The sequence below is a fragment of the Anopheles coustani genome, chromosome 3 (genome assembly GCF_943734705.1).
Source record: "Anopheles coustani chromosome 3, idAnoCousDA_361_x.2, whole genome shotgun sequence".
NCBI classification, from domain to species: domain Eukaryota; kingdom Metazoa; phylum Arthropoda; class Insecta; order Diptera; family Culicidae; genus Anopheles; species Anopheles coustani.
In genome coordinates this window covers 77,251,490-77,271,538 of record NC_071288.1, presented here as the reverse complement: position 1 = coordinate 77,271,538, position 20,049 = coordinate 77,251,490, and the positions used below count along the sequence as shown (strand labels likewise).

Genomic DNA, 20,049 nt, shown 5'->3' with positions numbered 1-20,049 from the left:
ATTCTGCACAAATGATTACGATACGGGTAACAATTTTCGTAACATATGCAGATTAAATTGTACAATGGTTTTACACTCTTCGGTATGATCGTAGGATGCTGACGAGGGTTTTGATTTGTACGTCCAACGAATTAAAATTCAAACTTTGCAATAAAAAGACAAACAACAATAAGAGCCAAACAACAACAACAGTCAGTAAAGCTGTCAACACTCCAACATGCCGTCAATCAGTATGTTTTTATCGTCTCAATAGTGGACACTCCGAACGATAAGGTGTTAAGCAAGCCGTAGACGTTACATATTAATCTGCACAGATGTTTGACGTCTACGGCTTTTCCTTAGCTCTTTCCAACATCCCTCGAGATATTCGGGATATCTGGAGGGATGTTTGACAGACGATGGGTACGAGAGAACAAAGGAAATCTGTAGACGTCAAAGATCTGCACAGATTGATATGTGACGTCTACGGGCTGCTTTATATACACTGGGCCCAAAGTTAATCCGGACGCTCAAAAAATGAGCATGCGTCCGACTTTGTGGTCGATTTTAGAGTACTTAGAATTGATAACAATGATTTTTTTTCATTGCATCTTCTTGGTGCACCTTCATACGAAGTACATGCAAAACGAACGATGAAAAAAATCGTACCCAAGCGGCGCAATAAACAATAGAGTTGAAAAAGTCAGAATTTTGACGGCCAATCGCAAAGTCGGACAGTTATATTTCATCGTATTTTTGTTAGCTAAAGTGGTGTGTAAGTTAGTTTCGACACTTGATATTTGTTATTATCGATGCAGACGTCTCTTGGGCATCGTTAGAAGCACTCGGATGATTCAATTTATTATATTATTGAAGTTTTTATTGAAATATGCGTCACACCACTTTGTTGGAACGAAACGTTATCATTTATCCATCATAACGATGGAAAAAGATTTCAAAACATATGAAATTAGACTAACATTAGCAAACTAACAGATTCAGACATCATTAAAAAGCATACCACTTCAAAAAGTATCCTAAAATCACCAAAGAACTGCTCTTTGCAGCACACAATTCGGGAAATGGGAGGAAGAACCAATCGATCCAACCCTTTTACTACTTTACTACTTAAAAGAAACTTTACTAAAAGTGTTTGTTAAGTGCTCTAACTATAAGGAACTATTTACACTGGAATGGGCTGCATGCCATAACCCCGGGAAAGAAATCATTAATATCGGAGAAAAATTGAAAACTACGATTCTGTTGCTGGAACTGATATCGATAAATATAATGATTTAAGGAACAAATTATATCATTCTACGTCGATAAGATAGTTAAAGTTAAACAATCATGATATTTTGTGCAAGTCCTGTGTGCAGTTGACACAAAAATTTGCATTTTTTTCTCAGATAGAAGGCGATACATATGGTGCGTTCGAGGGAAAGGGTTTCACCAAAACTGTCCGAGTTGTTCAAGGTTCCTAAATAATATGAGAGTGCATGTAAGCTAAAGGAGTTGGAAAATTACATAATATTAGGGGAATAGATGAGAATTAGTAGACGGGCAATAGTAACTGGGTTACATCAAATGGTTTTTTTAATCATTCTACCTTCCCTCTCCTGAGTTGTGTACTGCAAAGAGTAGTTCTTTGGTAATTTTAGGATACTTTTTGAAGTGGTATACTTTTTAATGATGTCTGAATCTGTTAGTTTGCTAATGTAAGTCTAATTTCATATGTTTTGAAATCTTTTTCCGTCGTTATGATGGATAAATGATGACGTTTCGTTCCAGCAAAGTGGTGTGACACATATTTCAATAAAAACTTAAATAATATAGTAAATCGAATCATCCGAGTGCTTCTAACGATGCCCAAGAGACGTCTGCATCGATAATAACAAATATCAAGTGTCGAAACTAACTTACACACCACTTTAGCTAACAAAAATACGATGAAATATAACTGTCCGACTTTGCGATTGGCCGTCAAAATTCTGACTTTTTCCACTCTATTGTTTATTGCGCCGCTTGGGTACGATTTTTTTCATCGTTCTTTTTGCATGTACTTCGTATGAAGGTGCACCAAGAAGATGCAATGAAAAAAAATCATTGTTATCAATTCTAAGTACTCTAAAATCGACCACAAAGTCGGACGCATGCACATTTTTTGAGCGTCCGGATTAACTTTGGGCCCAGTGTATGCACCAACTATACCTTCATTATTGAACAATTTAGGGTAGCATCTATCGATATCGTGATGAAATCTACTGAACAATGCCTGATCCACATCACAGCGTATCTGTTGCTCATCCACCTGGATGCCTGGTGCCTTTGCAGAGGGCAACTCGTAAGCAACTGTGGTTCTAAATCTGCAATGCAACTTTCCAAACAACGAAACCCTGAGCGTTCTCCCTCGAGAAAAACTTTCCCATCAATGGTACGATAGAGGCTGTCGAGACCCGTTTTCCATTCGAATAGTTGGTCCGTACACTGAAGACAACGATCATCCGCTCGAACTATAACGGTGTTTGAGTTCCATCTCGTACAAGGGACACATTCAACCGTTTCCATTTGCATACTTGGACTAATGCACTTCGAGCACGAGCGGACTGACAATTCCGGTAGGTGACGTTCAACCGATCGAACACCGTCACACATCGATCGCCGGTGACGTACCGAATGCACGTTTTTCAAACTTCCTCTCATAGGACAATACTAGGCAAGGCGCTGATACTCTCGATCGAAAAATGGTACAACCAACAAAGAACATTCCTGCTGGGTGTGTCCGCTTGGAAGGATCATGGAGGCGCAGGCTCGATCACCCTCCAGGCAGTCTTTGGTGAGGGACCGGGCGGAACGCAGTTTCCATAACACGATGAAACGCACATATGGTAGTAGAACCCATCTACAGGACATACAATTCAAGGTAAGTTATAATATCCTATACCGGAAGACAATGTACTTGCTGCTTTCACGAATCTACATCCTATTACCTGCCGCAACAGATACTTTTTCATAGTCACAACCTTCCAGTGCTACTGATTTCACAAAAATAGTCTTACTGTCCATTACAATTCAACCAGCATCAGATTAGCTATGGTTGACAGTGTGGTAGCAAATTATATTCAATATCCCCCCAAGGGATGAACCCATTCGAGTAGTTCCTTTAATAATCTCCACTAGATGTTATGGACCCAATTGAAAACCATAGGATTTATTGAAACATTTAAATTGTGCTTATAAGAGATAGCGTATCACATACATATGCATCTGCATGGATGTGGGTGGGCATGTACTAATAGTATTGATGCTTATTTATTAGCCATTTGTATAATTTTATAAGAATGTATAAGTATTATAAGAAACGTGTTTGTTGGCAAAATAGTACTGCTTTACTTGAATAGGAAATTTAAAAGGACCGGAGTATGTGTATAGTAGTGACCATAAAAATATACAATGTAAACGAGTATTGCGGTAAACGCAACGCTGCATTTAACGACTTATCGTTGCAGTGGTCTTTCTCGCACAAGAAACAATGCTTCGTGTCCAATCCTTCGCACACGTTTTCCATGGTGTTGTCATCTGATTCACAACCACGCAATACTGAAATTGAACATGATTGCTAGTACTACCGAAAGCATGTAAAAAATCGTTGCAAACATACCTTTTCCATCGACTTCCTTCGCAAAGCATCGATCATCTTGCTTATACCGTTGACAATAGCTCGCCTTCAAAGGACTTGCATCCCTGGAGCAATTGTTACCCACTTTCTCCGAGCTGCACTGTATGCACAATCTCCACGGGTTCCGGTTGCACGAGTTCCCGGTGCAGGTGACGCAAGACTGATCCGTATCTTCCAAACACTGGCTTCTATGAGGTTCCACCAAATGCGAGAAGCAACCTCGGTGAAGTTTTCCATCTAAAGTAGAATCATTTCGTGTTATCTGAGGAAACACTTTGAAGGGCACCTTTCGTTCCTACCTTCAACCCGAGAGTAGCACGGCTCGTTAAGGTACTCGCAATCCTGATCGAACAGGGAACCATTGGCGCATTGCGGATCGCTGGATTCGCACACGAGACAGTGTGGTGGCATCAATGTGCTTCCGGAGTTCCCATTGCAGCCGTCCTCGTTGCATTCGACGCAAGTTTTCTTTTGGTCACAGTACAAAAGTCCACAACCCCTGCGAACTGAAGAGGTGTTGCATAAGACATGAATTTAAAACGGATAACAACTTTAACTTACTTTCTTGTTCAGTCCGATCCTCAAAGCAGTGATCGTCCAGTTTTTCGCAAAACTTCAGATTGGTCGCATCGTTCTGCGCCATCGCGCAATCTGCATTCGTTAGACTACTGCACTGGTAACACGCGACCCATTTCGCACTGTTGCAACCCTGCTGGTCGCACGTATGGCAAGATCGGCTGAATGGGCTGCGACAATTATCCTGTTCTGCCAGGGAAAGATCCGTCAGACATCCACGATGTATTCCCTTCTGGTCGGGGGTCTTTCTGTAGAAACAAACGTCGTCAGGGTCTTTGCATAGCTTCGACACTGTGGTTCCATTCACACAGCTCGGGCCGCTGTCCGAGTGACACTGTTGACAATTAGCCGGACTGAAGAGGCTTCTATAGGAGTGATGATTACACGCTTGACCAGTGCATTTGAAGCACATTTCCGGATCTGTACACTGATTGCCCGAAATACTGGCAATGCATCCGCGAACAACTACATATTGAGATAAAGTTTTTTAATTGAAACGGAAATGCTTTCACGAATCGTTACCTTCGTTATCGACTTACAGGATTGTTCTGCAACCATGGTGAAACACCCTGTGTCCTGGTAGTCCACACAATACTGCAACCTGTCACTGTTTTGCTGTGTACTGGAACATTCTACGCTTGTTGCGTTGCTACACTGGTAACACTTTGGCCATGCTAGATTATTGCAATCTTTCCCATCGCAAACCAGACAGTTGTTATTTACATCACACTCTTCCGAAACGATATCTGAAAGGCATCCCCTTGTGAGTTTACCTTCCGAAAGCTTCATGTAGCATCGATCGCTGTGATGTTTGCATTTCTGCCCTTTTTCTTCCAACACGTCACAGCTTCCTTCGTTAGAGCTACACTGAAAGCATGTGTGAGGATGCTCCAACTCTTCCCTGGATATTGAATTACATCCAGTACTATTGCATGCAACACATGCGTTGTTATTGTTGCAGATGGCATTTCTATCAGTTGTGCAATCTCTAGTCACTTTGGATGAGAAAGATATAAGTATATTCTAAGGAACTTCAACAGCTACTACTACTAGCTACTTACGAACATCATTGACAATTGATGCGTAGCAAAAGTTGGTCTTGCTATATGACGCACAAAATCTCAGTTTGTCAATTGTCAAGCCTCCGTTACACCAGGACTCAGTTGAACTATGGCACCGATAGCACATAGGCCAGACCATCATATTACATCCAGTTTCCTCGCAGGTGATACATGACTGATTTGTTTCATTTTGGCAGGGTTCAAGAAGATCATCGTTCAGGTTCGAAAAACATCCCCGTATAAGGTTATTTGCTGTTTCAATAAAAGTGATGTCTCACAAAACTGGGAATAAGCAACCACTTCAGATCTCTTACCATTGTCCACAGCTGTATAGCAACGGTCGTTTTGCAGAGGGCATGATTTACTCTCGGCATTGCCCAGAGCACAGTCAGGACTATCGGCCGATGAACATTGTTGGCATTTGATATGGACAAGCGATGCACCGGCAGCTTTGTTGCAGGAATCTTCCTCACACAAGTCACACACTTCGGCATCGGTGCATATGTCGACTTCGCTTCCGGCGTCAGTCTGGCAACCTCGCTCGACCTGATCATTGATAATTTTGGTGTAACATTTGTCCTGCGAATTATACGCCTTACAAAACGTGGATTCAGCGTCTTCCTGTTCCTCAGCGCAAGTTTGGCTTGTGGAAGATTGACACTGATGACACTTTCTCCACAGATTGCTATTGCAACCCGACTGTTCACAGACAATGCATGACTGATCGCTTGAATCAGAACATTTTGCTTGAACCGACTCATCCAATGTGGAGAGACAGTTGCGTGTCAAAATTCCATCTATAATGATATAGTCCAGGTCAGAATTACGGTATCGAAAAGTTTTCTCACTAAACTGGGATTAAGGAAACACATGAAGATGTCTTACCATTGTCCACAGCTATATAGCAACGATCGCTGTGGAGAGGGCATGATTCACTCTCAACATTACCGAGAGCACAGTCAGGACTATCGGCCGATGAACATTGTTGGCATTTAATATGGGCAAGCGATGCACCGGCAGCTTTGTTGCAGGAATCTTCCTCACACAAGTCACACACTTCGGCATTGGTGCATAGGTCGACTTCGCTTCCGGCGTCAGACTGGCAACCTCGCTCGACCTGATCATTGACAATTTTGGTGTAACATTTTTCCTGCGAATTATACGCCTTACAAAACGTGGATTCAGCGTCTTCCTGTTCTTCAGCGCAAGTTTGGCTTGTGGAAGATTGACACTGATGACACTTTCTCCACAGATTGCTATTGCAACCCGACTGGTCACAAACGATGCATGACTGATCGCTTGAATCAGAACATTTTGCTTGAACCGACTCATCCAATGTGGAGAGACAGTTGCGTGTCAAAATTCCATCTATAATGATATAGTCCAGGTCAGAATTACGGTATCGAAAAGTTTTCTCACTAAACTGGGATTAAGGAAACACATGAAGATGTCTTACCATTGTCCACAGCTATATAGCAACGATCGCTGTGGAGAGGGCATGATTCACTCTCAACATTACCGAGAGCACAGTCAGGACTATCGGCCGATGAACATTGTTGGCATTTAATATGGGCAAGCGATGCACCGGCAGCTTTGTTGCAGGAATCTTCCTCACACAAGTCACACACTTCGGCATTGGTGCATAGGTCGACTTCGCTTCCGGCGTCAGACTGGCAACCTCGCTCGACCTGATCATTGACAATTTTGGTGTAACATTTTTCCTGCGAATTATACGCCTTACAAAACGTGGATTCAGCGTCTTCCTGTTCTTCAGCGCAAGTTTGGCTTGTGGAAGATTGACACTGATGACACTTTCTCCACAGATTGCTATTGCAACCCGACTGGTCACAAACGATGCATGACTGATCGCTTGAATCAGAACATTTTGCTTGAACCGACTCATCCAATGTGGAGAGACAGTTGCGTGTCAAAATTCCATCTATAATGATATAGTCCAGGTCAGAATTACGGTATCGAAAAGTTTTCTCACTAAACTGGGATTAAGGAAACACATGAAGATGTCTTACCATTGTCCACAGCTATATAGCAACGATCGCTGTGGAGAGGGCATGATTCACTCTCAACATTACCGAGAGCACAGTCAGGACTATCGGCCGATGAACATTGTTGGCATTTAATATGGGCAAGCGATGCACCGGCAGCTTTGTTGCAGGAATCTTCCTCACACAAGTCACACACTTCGGCATTGGTGCATAGGTCGACTTCGCTTCCGGCGTCAGACTGGCAACCTCGCTCGACCTGATCATTGATAATTTTGGTGTAACATTTGTCCTGCGAATTATACGCCTTGCAAAACGTGGATTCAGCGTCTTCCTGCTCCTCAGCGCAAGTTTGGCTTGTGGAAGATTGGCACTGATGACACTTTCTCCACAGATTGCTATTGCAACCCGACTGGTCACAAACGATGCATGACTGATCGCTTGAATCAGAACATTTTGCTTGAACCGACTCATCCAATGTGGAGAGACAGTTGCGTGTCAAAATTCCATCTATAATGATATAGTCCAGGTCAGAATTACGGTATCGAAAAGTTTTCTCACTAAACTGGGATTAAGGAAACACATGAAGATGTCTTACCATTGTCCACAGCTATATAGCAACGATCGCTGTGGAGAGGGCATGATTCACTCTCAACATTACCGAGAGCACAGTCAGGACTATCGGCCGATGAACATTGTTGGCATTTAATATGGGCAAGCGATGCACCGGCAGCTTTGTTGCAGGAATCTTCCTCACACAAGTCACACACTTCGGCATTGGTGCATAGGTCGACTTCGCTTCCGGCGTCAGACTGGCAACCTCGCTCGACCTGATCATTGACAATTTTGGTGTAACATTTTTCCTGCGAATTATACGCCTTACAAAACGTGGATTCAGCGTCTTCCTGTTCTTCAGCGCAAGTTTGGCTTGTGGAAGATTGACACTGATGACACTTTCTCCACAGATTGCTATTGCAACCCGACTGGTCACAAACGATGCATGACTGATCGCTTGAATCAGAACATTTTGCTTGAACCGACTCATCCAATGTGGAGAGACAGTTGCGTGTCAAAATTCCATCTATAATGATATAGTCCAGGTCAGAATTACGGTATCGAAAAGTTTTCTCACTAAACTGGGATTAAGGAAACACATGAAGATGTCTTACCATTGTCCACAGCTATATAGCAACGATCGCTGTGGAGAGGGCATGATTCACTCTCAACATTACCGAGAGCACAGTCAGGACTATCGGCCGATGAACATTGTTGGCATTTAATATGGGCAAGCGATGCACCGGCAGCTTTGTTGCAGGAATCTTCCTCACACAAGTCACACACTTCGGCATTGGTGCATAGGTCGACTTCGCTTCCGGCGTCAGACTGGCAACCTCGCTCGACCTGATCATTGACAATTTTGGTGTAACATTTTTCCTGCGAATTATACGCCTTACAAAACGTGGATTCAGCGTCTTCCTGTTCTTCAGCGCAAGTTTGGCTTGTGGAAGATTGACACTGATGACACTTTCTCCACAGATTGCTATTGCAACCCGACTGGTCACAAACGATGCATGACTGATCGCTTGAATCAGAACATTTTGCTTGAACCGACTCATCCAATGTGGAGAGACAGTTGCGTGTCAAAATTCCATCTATAATGATATAGTCCAGGTCAGAATTACGGTATCGAAAAGTTTTCTCACTAAACTGGGATTAAGGAAACACATGAAGATGTCTTACCATTGTCCACAGCTATATAGCAACGATCGCTGTGGAGAGGGCATGATTCACTCTCAACATTACCGAGAGCACAGTCAGGACTATCGGCCGATGAACATTGTTGGCATTTAATATGGGCAAGCGATGCACCGGCAGCTTTGTTGCAGGAATCTTCCTCACACAAGTCACACACTTCGGCATTGGTGCATAGGTCGACTTCGCTTCCGGCGTCAGACTGGCAACCTCGCTCGACCTGATCATTGATAATTTTGGTGTAACATTTGTCCTGCGAATTATACGCCTTACAAAACGTGGATTCAGCGTCTTCCTGTTCTTCAGCGCAAGTTTGGCTTGTGGAAGATTGACACTGATGACACTTTCTCCACAGATTGCTATTGCAACCCGACTGGTCACAAACGATGCATGACTGATCGCTTGAATCAGAACATTTTGCTTGAACCGACTCATCCAATGTGGAGAGACAGTTGCGTGTCAAAATTCCATCTATAATGATATAGTCCAGGTCAGAATTACGGTATCGAAAAGTTTTCTCACTAAACTGGGATTAAGGAAACACATGAAGATGTCTTACCATTGTCCACAGCTATATAGCAACGATCGCTGTGGAGAGGGCATGATTCACTCTCAACATTACCGAGAGCACAGTCAGGACTATCGGCCGATGAACATTGTTGGCATTTAATATGGGCAAGCGATGCACCGGCAGCTTTGTTGCAGGAATCTTCCTCACACAAGTCACACACTTCGGCATTGGTGCATAGGTCGACTTCGCTTCCGGCGTCAGACTGGCAACCTCGCTCGACCTGATCATTGATAATTTTGGTGTAACATTTGTCCTGCGAATTATACGCCTTGCAAAACGTGGATTCAGCGTCTTCCTGCTCCTCAGCGCAAGTTTGGCTTGTGGAAGATTGGCACTGATGACACTTTCTCCACAGATTGCTATTGCAACCCGACTGGTCACAAACGATGCATGACTGATCGCTTGAATCAGAACATTTTGCTTGAACCAACTCATCAGTGCTGGAAAGGCAGCCTCGCTCCAAGTGGCCGTCTATATTACGATAGTAAGATCATAGCTGTGATTCAATGAAAAGTTTGTGTTTAGATGAATGTTTTATCGCAATACAGAACTTACCTGCAACTCTTGTGTAACATTCAACATCGCAGGTTACTACGGTTGTTGTATGATCCGTGTGTTCACAAGCTTCTCCTTCATAATCTGTGCTGCAGCTAACACAATCTTTGTAGCGCCTCAATGTGCTTTCATCGGCATAGTTGCATCCATCACCGGTGCAGATGGCACACATAGAGCTATCTTCACATGGGTCTATATCAATACCAAGATCAGTCACACATCCACGATTGACGTCGTCACCAACAATTTTGGCGTAACACTTCTCTTCAATATAATGAAATCCATCACAAAATTCTGCAAAAAGTTCGGTATCTTCAGGAGCTGCACAACTTGGTTTGTCCAACTTAGAGCATCGGTAGCATCTTAACCATTGCTCTACGTTACAACCTCGACCTACGCAAGATACACAAGACGCATCTTCCTCATTCTGGCACTTGTTCCTATCCTGTTCAGAAAGTGTGGATAGACAGTCCCTCTCCATGACTCCGTCTAGAAATACAATTTAGGTGAAGAGAATATTATCCCACAAAACTAAGCTTCAAAAGCAAAGTCATACCTTGAACTCTTGTGTAACACTCATCGATTAGGTTATCACATTCTTTAGCTTGATCGTTGGTCGCTTTTTCACAATCCATAGTATCATCAGTATCTGAGCGACAGCGCAGACACATTTGCACCTCGAGCAAGCTATTCTCTGACTCTACGTTGCAACCATCTTCTGAGCATACGAGACAGTTCTTGTTGTCTTCACAAACCTTGTCAGGCAGGGTGAGCTTCGAAGTGCAACCCCGTTCTAATTCTTGATCCAATATTCGTGAAAAGCAGCGATCGTCGGTGGTGAAGTGTGGACAGAACGATGCCTTCATCGTGGTGCTCATTGACGGTTCTGTGCAGTCATTGTCAGTAGATTTCTTACACTGAATGCATCTCAACAAGTGGTCGGTGTTGCAACCAGGTGCATTACTGCATGTCACACAGGTAGCATCGTTCGAATCAGAACAGATTTCCTGTTCTTCCGATGGCAGTGTCGATAGACAATTTCTATACAGAACGCCATCTTATTTGAAAGGAGCGATTTTTAGAAACTACCTAGTACCTTATTACGTTCATAAGCTGATCTTATTTACCTTTGATGCGCGAAAAGCATTGATCACTTGATTCGGAACAATCTGTGGCCTCCAATGTTCCCAGTATGCAAGAATCGCCATCTTCTTCCGAGGAACACACCAAACACTGGCTTGCAACTAGATCTTCTGCCGACCGACATTCTCTCGACAGCCGTAACACATCCAGATCTGTTTACGATTGTTTTGTGCCGATTAATGATTAATAATGGATTAAACACTACAGAGCCTACCTTTGACCACTTGAGAATTGCCATAGGAGCTATCATCCGGGAGATACTGTGGACAAAACCGTGCTTGCTGCTTATCAGAACAACTGTCGTGCAACTGTCCACTATCATCGCACTGGGCACACTTTACCCAAGTGTGACGGTTGCATTCATTTTCAGTGCAAGCTATGCAGGAACTGTCTGCTCCTTGTGAACATTGCTGGCGTTCTTCGCTGGATAACAGCTGGGATAGGCAACCACGATCCACCACACCTTGAAATGGTTCCGTTAAGTGGGTTCACTACGCTCGTATTTTAATAGCCGTCACTTACCATCTGCTATCCGAGAAAAGCAACTATCAACTATTCCTCCGGTACAGTTTCCAACGAGTTTCCGCAGTCCCTCGTCACAACCTGTCTGCGTGGAGTTGCATATCAGACACCGATTAGCTCCGGAAGTACCTGCAATGCGAATCATACGAAGTATAGGTAAAGTATCGGTGGGCTAACAGAGTTATTCTTACCAACTGTGCTACTTAGAAGAGAATCGAAGAAGCAGCACCAAAGTACAACCCTCTTCAGTAGGCTCCACATTTCCAGTACACCTTGGACGAGCTGCACAATTAAACTGAAACAAGTGTCTTCGGTGAGTGAGGCTTATATACGCAAGTGACTGATTTTTATAACGAGGAATTAAAGCGACTTTCTTGTCAGCAATATAGCATTGAGCACCTGCACAATGAGTCAAACAATTATCAATACAAATCAGCACAAGCTGAACCAGTGCAATACAAAATGAAATCATTTACTGTTGATCAAAGGGTTTAGCTTGTTTTGAATGATACAGCGTTTTACAGCTCACCTAGCAATCGGGGCAGTGTATGTAGAACATCAAGAATGATAGCCTACTGCAGAGTATTTGATGTAGAATAGCAAAACCCACAAGTGGCAACACAAACGGGTTAGTAGAAAAATCATCACTTTCTAGGATCTACCAGAATGAAAGTTGTCGCGTGGATGTTTGTAGTAGGCACGACCAGTCGAGGGGTGCTGGTAAAAGTAGGGGAAATCGCTTTTTCGCATCAGAAAATGAGCGCGAATCACAACAATCCTCGAAAAAGTATGTTTTCGACCGGAAAGCGATTTTCCCCTACTTTTACCAGCACCCCTCGACTGGTCGTGCCTACTTCGAACATCCACACGACAACTTTCATTCTGGTAGATCCTAGAAAGTGATGGATATTCTACTTACTGGTTTGTGTTGCCACTTGTGGGTTTTGCTATTCTACATCAAATACTCTGCAGTAGGCTATCATTCTTGATGTTCTACATACACTGCCCCGGTTGCTAGGTGAGATGTAAAACGCTGTAACTAATAATTTGCCCAATATCAGTGATGTGTCAACGTGAAGAAAAGTTTGAAAAATAGGATGCTTACAGCGTAGTACATAGCGCTTAATAAATGCTTGCCTTTATAACAAAAATGTGGTTATGCACCATTGCTTGCACCATTTCTTCAGAGGACTGTTTTTGGACCATCTTATCGAAAGTTGCGGCACCCTCAGTTTGACACTTTTTCGCGAGTTTTCTTGCCCAAAAAATATCTCGAATCCAAAAAAATATAGCTGGGTAGTTCATTTTGAATGTTCAAAACCACGAAGCGGATCTTCGCAACGATGGTCGTTCCGATCAGAATTGTTGCAGAAGTAATAATAGTTTTGATTACGTCATTGTATTATGTACATATCTTAGTATACACAACGCTATACTTCTTCTTCTTGGCGTAACGACCATCTTTTGGACATATCTGCCCCGTTAAGGGCTTACAAGACTTTTCCCATATGTGTACGGGGATAGTAGTGATGGGTAAATTCGAAAAAAAATCGGAACCGCTTCCGAATGACTCCACCAATATCGGAAGCGGCTCCGTATGGTAGGTGCAATACTTCGAGCTCATAACCGTTCGGAGCCGTCCGGAACCGTCCGGAGCCGCTAGTCGGCAGCCGGAGCCGTCGGCAGCCGGAGCCGTCGGAGCCGTTGGAGCCGCTAGTCGGCAGCCGGAACCGACTGGAGCCGGAGCTGTCCGGAGCCGTCCTGAGCCGTCCGGAACCGTCCGGAACCGTCCGGAACCGTCCGGAACCGACCGGAACCGACTGGAGTCGGAGCCGTCCGGAGCCGGCTCCGGCTGCCGAATCGTGGGTTTTACTAAGCTGTTACTGGGTTTTACTAAGCTACTGTTTACATTCACGTGTTGTACTTTTTCTTAATCCTAAGAGCATGTTAAACCAACTGAATACACGACTTGCGTTGGATATTGAGAGAGTCAGTAGTTCTCCTGCAGTTAATCCGCATATCTACATTATCTAATCGATCACGTGAGTACTGGTTGTAAATGTTACAAAAGTATTACTCAATCTGTTATAATCGCAATAAACCTGGGGATAAGTGTCCATTTGTAGCAACACTTGAAGTCAAAAGCAAAGCAAAAAGCCAATCCACTCGAACTCGGTTTTGGATTAGATCCGCTACAGCATTTGTCGATGCGATTGACATTATGCAATCATTTTAATTTAGTAACGTGATCTCGGTCAAGAAGCGTTACTGTGGTTAAACGACAATGTAACGCCAATCTCATCGATCTTAGATCATTTTATCTATACAGCCAGGCCTTATATCAGGTTTGCTAGGTTATTTAAGATAGTAGTGTAACAAATGAAGCAGTCGCATTTAGAAACAAAAACAAGAAACCTTCGCTAGATGCAAATGTCATACCTGCCAAATTGAAATGATGTAATCCTGCGCACTATCGGATGGGGATATTTCAGCAGACATATCACGTTACAAAATATCCCCCACTCGACCCGATATCGACTGTCAAACGGCCGTATCCCGCGAGTTACAAAAACAAATCATACTTATCCTTTTTTCCCCGCCGCTTATTGCGTTTGTCAAAGAAAGCTTTTGAGAACTATCTTTTCATCTCACCGCTTATTCCGTATCTCTCATTCTCTTTCATCCGTCTCTTTCCCGCATTTGTCAACTGTGTGCTGTTTGGAAGGAACCCGTCTCGCTTGCACGAACACGCGTCATTTTCCGAAAACATTTTCCTACTCGCCACGAAAAAAGAGCGAATGACGTTGACGCGTGACATTTTTCCTTCATATACGTTTACTCTCACACACATACAAAAACACACATACACATGTTCTGATTTGTGTTCTCTCGGAAAAGTTTCCGTGCTTTCGCTCTCGCTTTCACCCGCTCGGAGCGTCTGCTCGCACGCCAGTAGGTTTTCCACGCGGAAAAGCTACACAAACTGCCTTCGTTTGGCTGCGTCCCTTTCGCACCGGATCCTGCTCATCGCTCCAGTTGCTCGGAAAAGCGCTCGCAGGCGCCTCGGCGTTACTCGCACGCCAGAGTAGCCATGATGAATTTTGTCAGTTCGAGGTGAAACGTTGCTGGCAAAGCATACTACGGTACGGTACCGCTCGGTAGCTAGGGTTCCTAGGGATATTGGAGGAGTAGCAAGGAAGAAAAAAGGCCAGCCCCCTCCCCCCCCATCCAGTGGAGATAAAGGCAAACGCAGGTTCAGCTTTTCCAAGGGCAGCCGACGCCAGCAGACGGACGACCCAAAAGCGCGATGGCGGTGGTGTGGCTTGTCCAAATCGGAAAAGGTTTCCGAAAGTGTCTTCGAATCGCACCGATACACGCAACGTTGGAAGGGAAGAAGGGCCGTAGTGCTGGAGTGTGCTGGAGTGCGTGGAGATGTGTATTTACAGCCTGCCCTTTTACCAGTGCGAAGTGGCAATAACCTTCCTATCGTTTTTTTTTTGTCTTTTTCTCATCCGTTCGCCTCTTTTCCTTCGCCCATTCGAAAGTGTGTGCAATCGTTCGAGTTTTCCCATCCCGCGGGGTGGAAAGGCGAAAAGTGTGCGTACGCCCAGGAAGATATCTAGCATATTCTGATGGGGGAGGTGGGTTGTGTGTGGTGCGATAAAAGGTCGGGATAGATCCGACTAGAGGAGCAATACAAAAAAGGCAGCGGGTCTTCGAACACTATCTAATCTAAAGTGTGTCCAACAATCAGAAACTCAAACGATGAGAGCCACCCCTCCCTACATGGCAATGAGGGTAGTAGTAATGGTAGCAACAGTGAGACAGTTTGTCGATAAGCTGAAAGCACGTAATGTGAGGTCCAATCCCCTATTCAGTGGTGCCCTTTTCGGTAGATCCCAAAGGATACAGGATCCAAGTCTGCAAGCGATTTCCGCAAGTCGGTCTGGATGTCGCACGATCGATCCAGAGCTTCAGGTGCCGGAGTCGGAGGTCACCAGAAGTTAATTCCGCTAGGATCCGTCGTCGGTTGAAGCACAACAAAACGCATCGCTCTATCGCGCTCTCCCTCTCTCGCGCTCTCCTCAAAGGCTCCACCAAGCGACGCACAAATAGTAGAACGGAGGCTAAACAGGCTCCACCGCTTTCGCATACCCCGACCGTTTGACTTTGAAAGCTGTGTCCCTGTGACATCAGGCTCAGGCCCTTTTGCTGGCGTGGGAAACTTTCCTCGCGCAAACTTCAAAAACCCCAGTATTGACAACTCTCTTCGCGGCTGAAGCGCGAATGAACTTTCACGCACCCTCCCCGTACTCCACTGGGGGGGGGGTGGGGGTTGCGCCAATATGAGCTCGTTATATCGTAGGTGCTTATTTTTTTAACTTCCATTTCTTGACCACATCCTATATGTGCCTCCCGTATGCGTGTGCGTGTGTGTGTATGTTTGTGTGTACGTGGAAAACATCTAGAGAGAAAGAGCGATAGCGAAGTGGGTATATTGTGGGTGTGAGTCCGGTTGGCATCGAATTTCCGTGAGATTTGGGACCGTCGCGGACCGCTCGGGAGCATCCCTGAAATGAAAACCCAGCGTGCGCTAAGGCGAAAGGCGAATTGTCTACCATCATCATTGTCGTCGTCGTAATTATCATCGAAACTATCGCTTGCTGTCAAGTCCTGAAATCGTCGACGCCTAGTTGGAAGGTGAAGGTGTCACCGACCGCCGCTTTCACCCGTCCCGGCCGTCGCCGTCAGCGTCGTCAAAAGGAAAAGTGAAAAATGTGCTTTCCCCACTCGCCGCGGTGTGCCCTGGTGCGCTGGAAAATGGAAGTAGGGCAAGGTGGCAGCAGCAGCAGTAGCAGTACAAGTAGCTCCGATAGTACAGGGTGCCTCAGAAGTCATCGTGTGTGAGAGTGTGTAGGTGTGTGTACTGGTGTCGAAGGCTTGCTCCGAAGCTCTCACCTCCAAGAGCGCCTAGTTCAACCGATGTGTGTTTGTGTTTGGTCCTGCCGAATCCTGCCCTCGGAGAAGAGTGGAGCTTTCACATCGCTTGGTGGTGTGTGTTAGCGTTCATTGTCCCGCTTGCGTTGGTGTGCTTGGGAAAGAAAGGCGACGGTGACGCGGATGTGTTCTCCTCCATTCGTGTGCAAGTCTCGACACACCGACGTCTACGTCTGATCGACTGGAGCGGAGGAAAAAAGGGAATGGGAAGGGGGGCCTTTCCCTCGTTTGTCCGATCCTCTCCTGTTAAGGATGATGTGCAATATTTGTGTATACACCCCTTGCGCGTGCTATACAGGAGCAGCCAGCGCCGCGCCATCTCACAAGGATAGATAGTCGGTGTCAGTCACTGGGCGAGTGTATGTGAGATGTGGCCAGCAGGCGCAGCAGTAAACGGGCTCCCTCGGCCGTATGACGTGCACGGTGGTGAGCCGTTGCGACGGTGTTGGTGCCCTTTTTGATGTACCAGCAGGCCATCTTCTACTAGGCCACGGTAGCTGAAGCTTTAGTAGCAGCTACTGTACGTGTCGTGTTCGTGCCCCGCGTCGACACATTGCTTCCCGTGACAATTAGTGTGCGGGTGTAAGTACGTATGCGCCTGGCTCTGCTGTCAAACGCCAAAAGGTAGTAAAGTGACACGAACGTACAGCGAAGTTAAACAGAAAAGTGGACCGCGAAACCCTCTTTAATCACGTCAAACCCCGCAGGTTAGGCTGGTTTGGCTGATGGCGAACGTCGATTAGAGGCTGGTGGGCTTTACCGAATGGCGTAAATTATGCGGAAATTTGTGGATCATTATTCCGTGCGGTTCACGGGTTTTCCGATTTGCTGGCGAAAGGGAACAAAAAGGAGCATTTGCATGTGCCACTGCCTTCATCCAAACGATTCGCGGATGTGGAAGATTAGAAAGGGTACAATTTCGAACCTGCTCAACCTTACGATAATCTCAAAAAACAAATGGGATGTGTCGGGAATGTTAACCACGCAAGGGAGGGAGTTAATTTTGTTTCAAGTTTTTTACATTAGCTGGTGTTGTAGCCTTCAATTCACGTGGAAACAATTTACCTTATTCTAAACTAAACATCTTATGATAAGAAGAATCACCAACAGTGTTCGGAGGTTTTAAACGTCCAATTTCCTCAACAAAAAATTTCTTCATACGGAAGGTATCACTTTTGCTTATGTATGGTTTTGATTCGCTTTGTAAATTGTTAAAAGCTTAGCATATCGTTAACCAATTTTAAGAAGCGAATTATCGCTTTTTGTTAGAGCAATAACACGGAAATTGTATTTTGAATTAGAATAAGGGTTCAATGAATTTCAAAAATTGTTTTACTGCTAGAATGTTTAAACTACAGAATGTTCAAGTCATGTCGACAGTTTTTGGAATAACTCAGCGCTGCAGTACTGTTCATTCGTCATGAAAGAGTAATTGGTCAAACAATAGTAAAATGGTGAATAAACTAGTTCGACAGGTTCTCCGTTTTCCGGATTCGGATAAAACACGATAGGTTATGCTTTGAAATTGAAATTTAGTCCCATCAGTCCAAAAACCTACTGATTTTGAAAACCTAGTCGTAGGATAACGAATTAAATGCCCTTGTGGAGCCAAATGATGATGTTTTTTCATCTTATGAATAGTTAAAACTTTATTACCCCAAGATTTATGCTTGTTCTGTTATTCAAACGAGAATCATTTAAGTCTTACATTTACCTATAAATCAAAATTTTCATATTGTTTGAGATTTGGCAGCTCGTAGTTTACCAATACAAAAAGCATGTAGTATAAAAATTAAAAAATCGAGAATTACTTTCGTTTAACCGTAAATTAAATAATTACATCCATTAATTTCAAGTGATATTCGCAATAAATGATGTTTTTTGGGGGTCCGCGACAGCCGAGCGGTAGTGCTGGTTAGAAAAATCGGCCCATGAGCGCCGTGGCTTCACCACCACTTCGACGGCGTGGGTTCGAATCCCAACCGAGATCGGACCCCCTCCTCCTGTACAAAAGAGGACTGTAAGAGTCTCGTAAACCCTTAACGGGCAGATATGAACAAACAAGGTCGTTACCCCAAGAAGAGGAAGAGATGTGTTTTTAATATCTTCAACGTTCAACCCTATTACGAACAATTAATAGATTAGTATACCAAGTAGTGTTTTCAGCCAGAGGAATATTTTCTTCTTCTTTTTAAAACGAGAGCAAATCGGTGTAAAACAAGATACAAGTCTACCAAAAACAAATATTTTTGGCAACTTGCCTAAGATTTGCCAGAAAAAGAAGTTTGCTCCGTATTCAGAGTTATGCACAAAGGAATATGGTCACTTGTTAAACCGACTAGCTGACTTATCGAATTGGATTTTGACCAGAAAGGCGTTGCAAATGCCCAAAAGCCTACAGTATAGAAGCACTGTCTCATGAGAAAAGTCAAGGAAAGATGTGACAGCATGTTTATTTCATTCCTTTTATACCGTCACTTTAATACTGCTACTCAATCCAATAGTAAAACGAGTTGGTAATTTCAACAAACCGTACCACTGGAGTCACACAAATCCATTTCTACTCCAACGGTCGTATGAATAGTCGCTTAAAAGTTCCCCCCTCGAGCCGCAATCGCACACGAAATTCAACAGGAACGGGCCGAACGGGGCTGGTAGGGAAAAACTAATAAAAATCGGTAGATAAAAGCGTTCAAAATTTATAAGCTCACTTCAGTCCCCGCCGCCCGCCTTTCCCGACCCGTGCGCCACTCAACCGCACCGCCTAGTAACGGATCCTTGCTGACGTTTAGGGGCACACACAGAAGAAGAAGTCATAGAGACACGAGAGACGCCACTCCCTGACCGGCCAAACACAAGCGCCGCAAGGATACGACGAATTCATCGGTTTTCGAAGAAGGATTCGCCCATCCTGCTGGACCCCTTCCCCCGAAAGGGTGGGCGGTAGGGGGAGGGGGCATATAAATTAGTCCTCCTTACGCGGTTTTATGTTTGGCAGTTGGTCCCGGTCCGGTCCCGGGCGCGTTTCGGAAACACCACTGCGACTAAATGGCACTGTCGGGGCACCGAGATTCGGATCGATTCCGAAAACCGAGCAAGCCAGCAGCAAATAGGCCAAATACTACGCGCAACCCCGGCACTGATTGTTCGATGCACATCTTCCTTGGCTTGGTCTCCCCCTCCTCCACTCCTCCCTACCTCCTCCAGCCATTT

General features: G+C 44.6%; 1 protein-coding gene across 1 annotated transcript; it reads right to left on the bottom strand.

The window, feature by feature from the left end:
• Positions 1-3,385: 3,385 nt before the first annotated feature.
• LOC131267013 (uncharacterized) lies at positions 3,386-12,099 on the bottom strand. The gene is made up of 16 exons (XM_058269759.1): positions 12,030-12,099; positions 11,839-11,967; positions 11,531-11,779; positions 10,730-11,059; positions 10,174-10,662; positions 9,670-10,089; positions 7,323-7,805; positions 6,752-7,234; positions 6,181-6,663; positions 5,610-6,092; positions 5,296-5,547; positions 4,774-5,229; positions 4,220-4,699; positions 3,965-4,164; positions 3,641-3,920; positions 3,386-3,579 (listed from the first exon to the last, which is right to left on the bottom strand). Exons 1-16 carry the CDS (start codon positions 12,097-12,099, stop codon positions 3,386-3,388), a joined length of 5,481 nt encoding a protein of 1,826 aa, XP_058125742.1.
• Positions 12,100-20,049: the final 7,950 nt, after the last annotated feature.